The 12100-nt window shown below is 64.1% G+C and overlaps 1 protein-coding gene across 1 annotated transcript; it reads right to left on the reverse strand.

Annotated features, from left to right (window-relative positions):
- Positions 1-824: 824 nt before the first annotated feature.
- CRYBA2 (crystallin beta A2) lies at positions 825-3210 on the reverse strand (the record flags this gene model as incomplete). The annotated part of the gene is made up of 4 exons (XM_082001770.1): positions 825-972; positions 1299-1441; positions 2485-2626; positions 3050-3210. The coding sequence occupies 4 exons, from the start codon at positions 3208-3210 to the stop codon at positions 825-827; spliced, it is 594 nt and encodes a 197-aa protein (XP_081857896.1).
- Positions 3211-12100: the final 8890 nt, after the last annotated feature.

The raw sequence follows: 12100 nt of genomic DNA on the forward strand, positions 1-12100 counted from the left end.
GCCGGATCCTGGCACGGATGTGCTGGCGTGGCCAGGCTGGGGGTGGGGGGGACCGGGATCCTAAGGGTGCTGGGAGCTGAGCCCCCTGCCAGCTGTGAGACACTGCCTCAAGGACCACCTGCCCCTGTCCCCCACACCCCCCACAACCGCTGTAAGCCCCCTCTATAAGCGGATGCCCCCAACCCCGCCCCAACTGTGGCCATCCCATTCACAGCCCGGCCCCCCCGAGATGACCCCAATGCTCCTCCTCCTCCCCAGGCCCACAGTGGGCAGGGATCCCCCTCTCTCTCCCAAATCAGGGTGCAGAGAGAGGGGACCCCATGTTCACAGGCTTTATAGCAATCACCTTCCCTGGCACCAAGCCTGGAAGGAGGAGGCAGGAAACACCCCCCCTGGATGCCCCCTCCTAGCTCCAGCCCCTTCTTTGCCCAGTAAGGCCAGTAAGTGCCCAGTAAGTTCCCAGAAAGTTCCCATTTCCCCAGCCAGAGCACCACGGGGGTGGGAACCGTTCCGCACCCCTTCTACTCGCTGTGCAAGGACCAGAGGTGGAGTGCAGAGAGCTCAGCCCAGGGCGGAGGTGGCCATGGGTCCAAAACCACCTGGGGAAGAGGAAACCCCTTCCAGCTGCTGAGAGCTGGGGGAAGCAGGGCTGGGGCAGGGATGCTGCCCCCCACCCCACAGGAGTCCCCTGGGCCTGGCAGCCCCCCGAGGAGCAGAGCAGAGACAGGAGCACTCTTTTTTTGACAAATGCCTTTATTTGCTACCGGATAGAGGTCTATTGCACAGCAGCCCGGAGGCTGCGGGGCGTACGGCCCTGCCCCTGCTCAGTGCTGGACACGGCGGATGGATTGGATCTGGTTGGTGTGGGCCTGGCTGCTGTATTCGTTGTACTTCTTGAACTCGCCGTTCTGTCTGTCCCGCTCCAGCACGTACTGGTAGCCCCTGTATCCTGGGTACTGGTATGCCACCCAGCTGCAGGCAGATGCCCGGCTCAGAGCCCCTGGCCAAAGTCCCTCCTCCCATCCCATCCCATCCCATCCCATCCCATCCCATCCCATCCCATCCCATCCCATCCCATCCCATCCCATCCCATCCCATCCCATTCCTTTGCTTGCCCTGGGAGGGAAGGGAGAGAAAACACCCCACAGCTTGGATTTTCAAGGGAAGGGGAGCAGGCATGCACCTCTCCTTTTTGCTGTCCCCCTTCCCCACCCGGAGGCTGTGCAGGAGGGAGGTGCTTGCCGCACCCCACCCCTGATCCCGGCCCCACTGCCCCGCTCCCCGCCGGCAGGACTCACGCTCCAGCGTTCACTTTGATGGATGCCACCTCCTTGTTGCCCCAGCCCATGGCCTGCAGCGAGGGGTAGTCATCACTCAGCTCAAACTTGTGCCCCTGGAAGTTCTCCGCCTCGTAGAGGATGACTTTGCTGTCGTTGTGGTTCTGTGGAGGGAGACAGCTGGGGGTCAGGGGGGATGGGGTGGTTTGCGCAGGGATGGGGATGTGGCATTAGGGGGAGGTGCACCAAGGCACTGTGGGAGGCCTGGGACCATGCCCAGCTTTGGTGCATCGGGATGTCCTTCAGCCTGGCACCCCCTCAGCAGGACACCCCAGGGCTGCCCAGAGGATGCTGCTCTCATGTCCCTGTGGTCCCAACACACAGCTGGCAGTGAGGGTGACAATGGCCACATCCTCCGCGCCCACACGGGCTCCTGCCCTCAGCATCCTCACGCTCCCTGAGGCTGAAGGAAGGTTGCAGGGCAAGACAGGCTGCCCAGAGCGGTCCCCCTGGCTCTGTAGATGCTGGGCACCGAGGGGTTAATGGCTGGGACACTGAGCGAGGCGGCACTGTCCCCCCCCCCGTGCCCAGCCCCCACAGCATCTATCTGCAGGAGGAGCAGTCCTGCCAGTAAGGAGTGATCTTATCGCATCCCCTTTATTAAAGCCCAAGCATATCTGCCTGGTGATTATTAAAAGTTGGGGGGGGGTCCCCCCGCTCGGAGGCGCAGACGTGCCGCTATTGCGAGCACCAGTGTCTCTGCAGATGGAGCGATAGAGGCTGCATCTGCCTGGGCACGGCTCGGGTACCCCAGGCGGGAGGGGGACAGACCCCGCACCCCAAGCATCCCTGCAGTCCTGCTGGCTCCTTTCTGCTCACCCCATCCCCAGGCACCCGCGGCGAGGGGACAAGGCCTGGGGAACCCCAGCCTTGGGGCGGGGGGGGCTCTCAATGCACAAAGCAGAAGGAGCTGGGATGGTGTTTCAGGCTAAATTTTAGCCCTAAAGAGCATCCCAGGATCCTTGCAGGGAGGCGGGAGACAGTGGGTGCAGCCACCCCTCCACTCCATGGCAACTCTGTGTGTGCCTCACCCCTCCATCCCATGTCCCACGTAACCTGTCCTCCTGTCTGTCCCTCATCTCCCTCCACACTGCCGGGGGAATGCTCTGCTTGCCCCGAGCGCACCGCAATGGTCCCCGTAACTTACCGCGCACTTGACGGGCCGGAAGGAGAGGAGGTGCTCGGTCCGGTAGCCGCTGTTCCCGCTCCAGGCCTCCCACCGGGGATAGTCACCCTTCTCCAGGATAAACTGCTGCCCCTGGTACTCAGGGTACTCGAAGCCCACCCAGCTGGACGGGAGAGGAGGAAAGCCCTCAGGGATGCACAGAGCAGCCCCCAGCCTCAGCCCAGGGCCACCTTCTCCCTCCCGCACAGGGGACAGAGACGTCCTGACAGGGTGTGGATCTGTCACAGAGGTCGGGGTCTTCACTAGCAGCAAATGACCCTTTTGAGAGCTGGACCCCTCTCCCCAGGGTCACACCATTGCCTCCGACCCGCACCTCAGCTTGGCAGGGTCTCCCTGCTTTGCAGGTGGGGAAACTGAGGAACCATGCAAGGAGCACGGGGAGGGAGGTTGCATGAAGAGTCTGTGTCAGAGCTGAAGAAGGACCCAGGTGTCCTGGTTCCCCGGCAGCTCCTGACAGTCCCCTGGGGGCAGCGGGTTTGCCGGAGCGGGGTGTGCCAAGGGGCCGCAGGGCTGGCGGGGCACTTACGGGCCAGACTCCACCTTGATGGAGCGGATCTTGCGGAAGCCACGCTCCATGATGCTGGGGCACTCCATGAGGAACTCGCAGCGCTTGCCCTGGAAGCTCTCCTCCTCCCACACCGTGATCTTGTACTGCCCCAGGGTGTCCATGGCTTCGCTGCTGGTCATGCGGGTCGCTCGGCTGCTGGCAGAGCCCCACGCATCACCCCGAGCAGGTGCCCACCATCAGACCCCAGCCACCCCGCTGCCCGCCACCAAGCCTGGGGTGCTCCTGGTACTGCTCTCACACATTCCGTGCCACCAGCCCCTCACCCTCCCAGGCTGGCACGGGGGATGCTTCCCATTCCCCTTCCCTTGGTGCTGGAGGATCTCTGCCTGGTGACCCCCAAGTTGCACGGGGCACCTGCGAAGCCCCATCTCTCCATGTCAAGTACCCGGGGCTGCCTCATTTTCTCTGCTCCTGAGCTCCCTGCGATGACTCCCGGGGTCGGCCGGGTGCGGTGGCACTGTACCCGGTGCAGGGGGGTGGCAGTGACCCCGACTCAGACACAGGTGCGGGGTGCAGCCCTGGGGCAGAGCAGCCCGACTCTTGCAAAGATGGGTGCCAGCATCCCTCCTGCCCACACAGGGTACCCCCGCTGTGCCACGCAGCACCCCGCGGCTTGCCCTTCCCCAGAGTGTGCGTTGGGTGGGGGGGCTTGGTGTGGGGGGGGCGAAGGGAGCGTGGCAGCGCCTGTGCAGTGGGGGGGCTTGGAGGCTCACAGCCTGGTACTTACTTGGTCGGCAGGGCACAGAGGCGAAGGTGGCGGTGCCAGCGCCGGCTTTTCCCCTCGCCCTTTATAGGCAGGCGCCGAAGTGCCGATGGTGCAGGCGGGCAGGGCGCTGTGTCAGCAGGCAGGGGATGGGGGGGACGACGGGGTGAGCACCCACCCCAGACTCCGGCTGTCCATTCCAGTTAGGCAGTGTGGCGAGAGCGGCCCCCCCGCGCCCCGCGGGACTGACAATGAAAGTGCTGGGCTGTGTTTGCGCAGGGGCTCAGGGCACAATGGGCAAAGGGCCTGACGCGCCGCTTTCCTTTCTGCCCCCGGACAATGTCCCCGCTTGGCGCGGGGATTAGGGAACCAGCCTTTCCCAGGGCACCCGCAGCCTTTGCCAGGGTTGAGGCTGGTGGGAAGGAGGTGCCAGGGTGAAATGGGGATTTGCCAGCTGGGAGCTGAGGGGCTCTGCTGTCCTCGCACTGGGACGCGGGGCTCGCCTGGGGCTGCATCGGCCCCTCTGCCCGGGGCTCTGCTTCCGCGGGTCCCTCCTCCGGCCAGGCTCTGCCTTGCATATCCCGAGCTGCAGGGCAGGGCAGGGACTCAGTCTGCCCGGGCAGGGCTCCGTGTGGGGTGGGGGAAGGTTGAGGCGAGTGAGAGGGGTGGAGAAGGTGTTGACGCAGCCAGAGCTTGGTCCGTCCGTGTCCTGGGGGATGTGCAACACCCTGCAGAGGTTCCTGTGTTGGCTCCGGACTGGGCACTGATGGACGCCAGCTATGTGCTCATTGCTTGCAATGCCCTGGGCATGTCCCCGGGCCTGGCCAAGGGCTCCCTGTGCTCCCCGCACACCCCCCGCCCAGACAGGGGACACCGTGCATAGCGGGAGGGGACCAGCTGTGGGGCAGAGCTGCGTCCTCCACCTGGACAGCAGGACCAGCCCTGCCTGGGACTGCGCCGTGCCATGCAGGCATCCCCAGTGCCTCCTACCAGGACCTGGTCTGGATAAGGCCAGCACAGGCTGGGAAGGAAGAAGAGTGCCTTGCTGAGCCGTGAAATCACGGGTCTCTTGGCAGCATCCCCGCGTAGTCGGCAGTGAGGCCGGGCACTCACCACCTTCAGCTGGGCAGGAACCATGCCAGCCTCTGGGCAAGGGCTGGCCCAGACCACCCCAAACCTTCCCAGGAAAAACCCAGCCCTCCTGGTGGTCCTGAGCACAGGGTCAGCACCCCAAGAGAGTCCAGCAGTACCATTAATGGAGGGTGCAGCGTGGGCAGCTGGGGGTGGTGTTAGGACGCCTGGCGTCTCTGCCCCGTTCTCAGCAAGGATTGGGGACTAAGGGGTGACAGCAGGGACAGGCTGGCGGTAGGACTCGTGGGTCCTCTTCGTGTCCCCCCGCCCCGGGCCGCGTTTCCCTCCGCGCTCTGCGGCTCGGTGCGGGGCTGCGCCGATGCGTGCAGGTCCCGGCAGAGGGAGCAGCCTGGCAGCGGTTGGGGCTCGCTCCAGCAAAGGGACGCTGGTGGCCCTTGGCCGGGGACAGGGGCTGGGCAGGCGACCCTCAGCTTGCCACGCCCTGGGTGCTCGCAGCAGGGGCGGGGGAGACCCCCTGGGGGCTGCCTGGGGGAGCAGAGGATGGAGGGAAGGATGGGGCTGCTCCCCGGGGAGCGAAGGGGATGCATGGGAGTAAGCAGACCCCTGGGATGCAGCCTGGTGGCCTGGGGACATCCCTCAAGGTGCTGAGGGAGAGGTTGGGGCAGCCCTTAGAGAAGCCAACACCTTGGTGAAGGTGGGGCAAGACACAGAGCCAGTGCACTGCAGGGTCCCCCCCATGCCACTGCTGCCCCTCGCCTGGGCTGTGTGAGCAGAGGCATGGGGCACTGGTTAGTTTGGGGTGCTATGGGGGTGAGAGGGCAGTCTGGGGTTATGGGGTGCAGGGAACTGTGGGTTGCATTATGAACCACCGGGGCGTGGGGCTCCACAGTATATGTGGGATGCTGTGTGCTGTTATGGGTGTGTGTATAGGGTGTGTAGGGCACCGCGTAGTGTGCTACAGGATCTATGGGCACTGGTGTTGTGCCATGAAGGGCAGCTGAGTCACCCCCACACAACCCTTTGGATAAAAACATTAGCGGGGGGTGCAGGGGAGAACCCCCCCCAGATGCAAGGCTGTGCCCCTTCCTCACTTCTCAGCGTGTCCCACACTCTGGGATGCGCCTCACCCCCCACTCGGCACATTTGGGACAGCCACATGGGAGCCACAGCTGTGTCCGGGGACAGTGGATCAGGGGGGTCACCCACGAGGGGCCATGCTGAGGGCCCTTCCCCACTGCACCCCAGGATGCTGAGGCAGCCTGGCCTCCCCTGGGCATCTCCCAGTGCCTTCGGGCAGTCCCTGCCACCAGCCACTGTGGCCGTGCCACCTGCCAGCCCCCAGCCACACCTGGGGACACGGCCGGGGACACGAGCAGGGGGAGGCTGGTGCGGGGGCAGGCAGCCACTCTGCTCAAGGGCAGCTGCTCACGTAGGGCCTGGGAGCTGGTTAGTGCTCGCTCAGGGCCTCCTGCATAGGCTAATTTAATAAGGGCCCCACGTCGCTCCTGGCTCAGGCTGTTCCCTGCGCTAGCAAAACAGATCGGGTTTCTCCGTGCCACCGGGCACAGCGCGGGCGGCCAGTGGGCCCCAGCATGGTGGAAGGACGCGGTCGCCCCAGGGCTTCATGCTAAGCCCAGTCCATGCCATCCATGGTCCCCGGCCATGGGATAATACCCCGTGCCTTGTGCAGGTGCTGGTCCCGGCACGGGGCACGGTTTGGGGAGCGGGACAGGCTGAAAGGTAGCCCCCAGGGAGGTGAGGCAGTTGCTGCCCGGGCATCCTGATGCCACCTCTGGGGCTTATGGCAGCATGCTGTCTTTCCCACTGCTAAGTATCCAGCACAGCTGTTGTGCTGTCCTGCATCTGGCTGACGCCATGGGCTGAGCCCTGGCCACCCCTCTGAGCCCCACTAGCCCCTCTCTCCTTGCCCTCAACCCTGCTGGGGGCTGCAGCGTCACCCCAAGGGGCTGGAGGTCCCGGGGGCTGGGCCGAGCAGGAGCAGATGGAGCTGGTGCCAGCCCCTGTTTGTCTTTCTCCCAGTTGCCTGGTGCTCTGTTTGTTCTGGGGATGGCTTCCTGCTGCCAGGGCCAAAACAGGTGGCTTTTATTTGCAGGGTCTGGCTGATTAGGTGGGGGGCAGTGAGCCTTCCCCCTCACCCAGCTCCACCGCTCCTTTTTTCTCCCCTTTCTCCCCCAGCCTCATTTCCCTGGGAAATGACCCTCCTCGGCAAGTATGCAACCCCCCCCCCTTCCCTCCCAAGCGGCTCCCCTTCGGGGCTGCCCTGAACATGGCCACACCAGGACTGGTAAACCCCAGCCAAAACCCCCACTTCCACCTGCTGGGTCCCCAGATCCCAAAGCCGAGGGGCTTGCTGGGGTCCCCAATGCCACTTATCCCCTCCTGGGGCCTTGCTGGCCATGGAGGACACGCGTGTGCGGGCACATACCCGCCGCAGAAGCCTCCTTGCACAGGCGCTGCCTTGCGCAGGGAGCCCCGGCACACGCCAGCCGCCCCACACGCACGTGTCCCCCGCGCACCCCGCCGTCCCCTCCCCGCAGCCGGAAACTCCCGGGATCGCAAACAGTCTGGCAGATGTTGCCGGGATTAGCTCCCACACAGGCGCGCACGCGGGCTGCCGGCCATTCCGTGCCCGGAGAAGTCCCAGGCACTCCGGGTCCCCCACGGCAGAGCTCAGTGGGTACCTGCCGCACCCAGGGCAGGATGAGTCCTCAGGGTGAGCAGGCAGTGGGAGAGGAACCCCGATGGGAACTGGGGACCAAGATTCTGACTGGTCTCCGGGCACCGTCACCAATGGCCAGAGAAGGGCAGGGACGCGCTGGTGGGCACAGACACTTGCAGTGAGAGGGGTACCCACACGTTCAACAGCCTGCTGAGGTGGTGTCCCACGCAGGACCCCTCACTGCAGCCTCCGCTCTCCCCATGCACCCATGGCCCTCAGCCAGCCACCAGTATCCCTACTGGGACCGGCTCTCCAGACCTGGCCACCCCCATGCACGCTGCTCGCCCCCTCCCTGTGGGACCATGGGTGCCCACTCTGCCCTGTGGCACCCACAGCTCTGGAGATGCACCTGCAAAGACCCACCAAGACAAGGATACCCCCTGACACCCCTCCAGGACCTGCCCTGCGTGGCACCTGCCAGGCCTGGCTGTGGGATGCCACCGGCCATGGGGCTTGTTCTCAGCCTCCCGGCTCTGCCAGCCTTGCTCAGTCCCCGGGAGCTGCCGGGGGAGCCGTGGCCTCACCTGCCGGCTCCCCACTGTTCCCATGGGGACTAATCCCACCTGAAGGTCAGGGAGGCTCCGCCAGCTGCTCACCTCCTGCCTGTGTATTACAGCCTGGGTGTGAGCAGGTGGCAAGTGTCGCATCCCCAGGCTGGCCCAGCCCTGGTACGGGACTGACAGTGGGACAAAACCCACCTGGGCTGCTCCAAGAGGGTCCCCAGGATGGCAGGTCTCTTGCAGCCTCAGGTCTCCTGCCCCTATCCATCATACCTACCCAGATGGGGATGCCAGGCACCGGGGCAGAGGAGCTGGCATCTGGTCCTTGGGTCCAGATCCTGTCCCGAAACAGAGCCCGCTGGTGCCAACCACTGCGACCTCCTGCCTGTTACCCCAGATGATCCCAGCCTGGCACCCTCAGGGCACCCCATAGCTACAGTGTCCTGGAGGAACATGCTGGTCCCCACACAGTGCCCAGCGCAGACCAGTCCCAGGGGAGTGGTGATGGGGACAGGGGGAGCATGTCCAGCCCCGCACCCAGCCGTCCTGGATGCAGTTGCAGGTGCATCTCCTTCAGTACATGGTATCATATTTGGAGGGGCACCATGGGGTGAGCACAGCTTCCCTGATCCCAGCTTTACCTATAGCACCTGGAGTGTTGCCATGGGGGTGCAGGGTGCACGGACAGGGCTGGAGGCAGAGGCTTGGGGAGCGGTCCTTGGGCCTCCCCAGCTCCCTCAGTCCCCCAGCCAAGGGATGCCAGCTCAGCCAGCGCCTGGCCAAGGTCCCACTCCAGTGTTGGCAACATCTGTAGGGCCAGGCACCCTGAGCCAGGGTGACACTCACCCAGGAGGCAGACGAAAAGCCTGGCAGCGGCGGCTCCCCTCCTCCAGCAGCTCTGAGGAGGCAGCGCAGGCGGGGGCGAGCCAGGCGCTGCGGCAAGAACAGAACATCCTGCCTCTGGGCTCCCGAAGCCGGCAACAGCTGGGCCAGGAGCAGCGGCCCTGGCACCCTGCTCAATGTCCATCTCCCAGGCGGGCTGCCCACGTGCTCCCCGGGGCCACCGGCTGGCCTCGGAGAGGGGAGCCCCATCGCTCACCCCTCCCCTGGAGGCTGCATGGGAGGTTGGGGCTGACGCACGCCGAGATGCAGGACTAGGTTTTCCCCACCACCACCTTGTGTCCCTCAGCAAGCTCCCCCCTTAGCCCTGTTGCTCGTGGGGTTTCAGAGCCCTTTCCTGGGGCAATGGAAAACCCCGTCCCCTCACAGCGGTTGCCTGTGGGTGCAGGGGGGAGGATGCCAGGCTGTACCCACCCTGTGCCCAATGCTCCCCACAGCTCCCCACACCCTGTGCCCCATTCCCCACAGGAATGGGCTGGGGGTGGGCAGAGCTGCCTGCTGTTCACCATGGCAGGATGCAGTGCCATGCCTGCTCCTCTCCCCTCCACCCTGCCTGCCACATAGCAATAAGCTTGTCCCAGAGCCAGCTGGACTGAAGGCTGCCTCCCCCCACAGTCTGGGGGGGGATGTGTGGGATGGACCCATTCCCTGGGGAGTATCTGGAGCTACAGCCTGTCACAGGGAGTGCAAGACCCCAGCACAGAGCCGGGAGAGTCCCTCATGCTCCCTGCCCCGGTCCTTGCCTTGGCCAGGAACAGGCTGGGGGGCTGGAGACAACCATGGGGAGCCCAGCAACACCCTGACCTCCAACATTAGCCCAGCCCCAGGGACACAGGCAGCCTCGGTCTCCCTGTGCAAGCTGGCTGGGTACCCGCAGTGGTGCTGGGACAGTGATCTTCAGGGGCAGGGAGCCCCTGCTCAGCCTGGGCATCTCCTCCAGGCACAACAGAGCCATGGTGGGGGACAGCTGGGATCTAGGGGTGCCCACACAACACCCGTGCTCAGTCCCTGGGGTGCCCACACAGACCCTCGGCAGCTCGCTGGGCTGATCCCCCCAGGCCGCTGGGGTGCAACCAGCTGCCTCTGCTACACCCTGTGGCAAAGCAGTGCCTGCCCCGGGGTGGCACACCCCATCCAGGCTGGGCAGGACAGGCAGCCCGCAGGCAGCACCCCACAGGCAGCCAGGAATGGCGCACGCCTCTGCTCACGCCTGCACCTTCCTGCGATGCACACACACCAGGGCACCAGGGGGGTGAAGGGATGGAGAGCAGCCCTGCCGAGAAGGACCTGGGGGTACTGGCAGATGAAAAGCTGGACACGAGCCGGCAACGTGCGCTCGCAGCCCAGAAGGCCACCATACCCTGGGCTGCATCCAAAGCAGTGTGGCCAGCAGGTCGAGGGAGGGGATTCTGCCCCTCTGCTGTGCTCTGGTGAGACCCCACCTGCAGTGCTGCATCCAGCTCTGGAGCCCTCAGCACAGGAAGGACATGGACCTGTTGGAGCAGGTCCAGAGGAGACCGCAAAAATGCTCAGAGGGATGGAACACCTCTCCTGTGAGGACAGGCTGAGAGAGTTGGGATTGTTCAACCTGGAGAAGAGAGGGCTCTGGGGAGACCTTATTGCAGCCTTCCAGTACCTGAAGGGAGGCTACAAGAAAGCTGGAGAGGGACTTTTTACAAGGGCATGTAGTGATAGGACAAGGGGTAATGGCTTTAAACTGAAAGAGGGTAAATTTAGATAAGATCTAAGGAAGAAATTCTTCACTATGAGGGTGGTGAGGCACTGGAACAGGTTGCCCGGAGAAGCTGTGGATGTCCCTTTCTTAGCAGTGTTCAAGGCCAGGCTGGATGGGGTTTGAGCAACCTGGTCTACTGGAAGGTGTCCCTGCCCGTGGCAGGAGGGTTGGAACTAGATGGTCTTTAAGGTCCCTTCCAACCCAAACCGTTCTGTGATTCTCTGACACAGAGCAGCAGGCGTGGCAGGGGCACGGCCACCGCACGTTTAGCTCAGCAGGAGCGCACACACGCGCGCACACACACACAGGCACACAACAGCACAGTGAGTGCAGTAGCAAGATGCACCGCCTCCGCACCGCCCAGGGAGGACACACACACGTATGCACAGCTGTGCACGCAGATCACAGAATCATAGAATCTTTGGGTTGGAAGGGACCTTTAAAGGGACATCTTCAACTAGATCAGGTTGCTCAGAGCCCCGTCCAGCCTGACCTGGAATGTTTCCAGGGATGGGGCATCTACCACCTCTCTGGGCAACCTGGGCCAGGGTTTCACCACCCTCACAGTGAAAAGTTTCTGCCTTATCTCTAGTCTAAATCTGCCGTCTTTTAATTTAAAACCATTACCCCTTCTCCTATGCAACATGCCCTGCTAAAGAGTCTGTCCCCATCTTTCTATAAGCCCCCTTTAAGTACTGGAAGGCTGCTATAAGGTCTCCCCATGTGGCGGTGTGGGAAAGCACCAAAATCAATGCACACATATACACATAGCCACACAACCCTGTATGCAAGCTACACCTCTATGCAAATGCAGACACGGGCACTCATGCCTCCCCAGTGCTCCTGCTGCACCCTGCCCTCCCCATGCAAATCCTGCCCGTGCAAAGCTGCACCATGCAAATCCCCAGGCCCCCAGCGCCACGCAAACAGCCGTGCGGGGCCCGGCGGGTGGGGGGTCAGCACAGGCAGCAGCACCCACCTGCGCCTCATCCCCTGCCAGCCTGGCACAGCCCTTGGCACCGGCGCTGGCTCTGACGTGGGAGACGCGCGTGCTCACCCTTGGGTGCTAACTCTGCCAAAGGGCCATTCCCCAGCCCACACAGCGCATAGGGCAACGTGGCTTCCCGGGGCCACCCCCGGCTTTGAAGGGTGTCACGGCTTCCCAGTGCCACTGGGCTGGAAAAGCTGGGACAGGGAGTGCAGACTGGGAGTATGGCGGGGGGGGGGCAAATTTCTAGCGCTGCTGCTTGCGGCTGTCCCCTTCTCCTGCTGGGGCACACGTGCTGCCCTGCGCACAGACCTGCCGCTGGCGCCAGCGCAGGGTCTGGCTCCCCGCCGT

Source organism: Phaethon aethereus (assembly GCF_964289735.1).
Source record: "Phaethon aethereus genome assembly, chromosome: 6".
NCBI lineage: Eukaryota > Metazoa > Chordata > Aves > Phaethontiformes > Phaethontidae > Phaethon > Phaethon aethereus.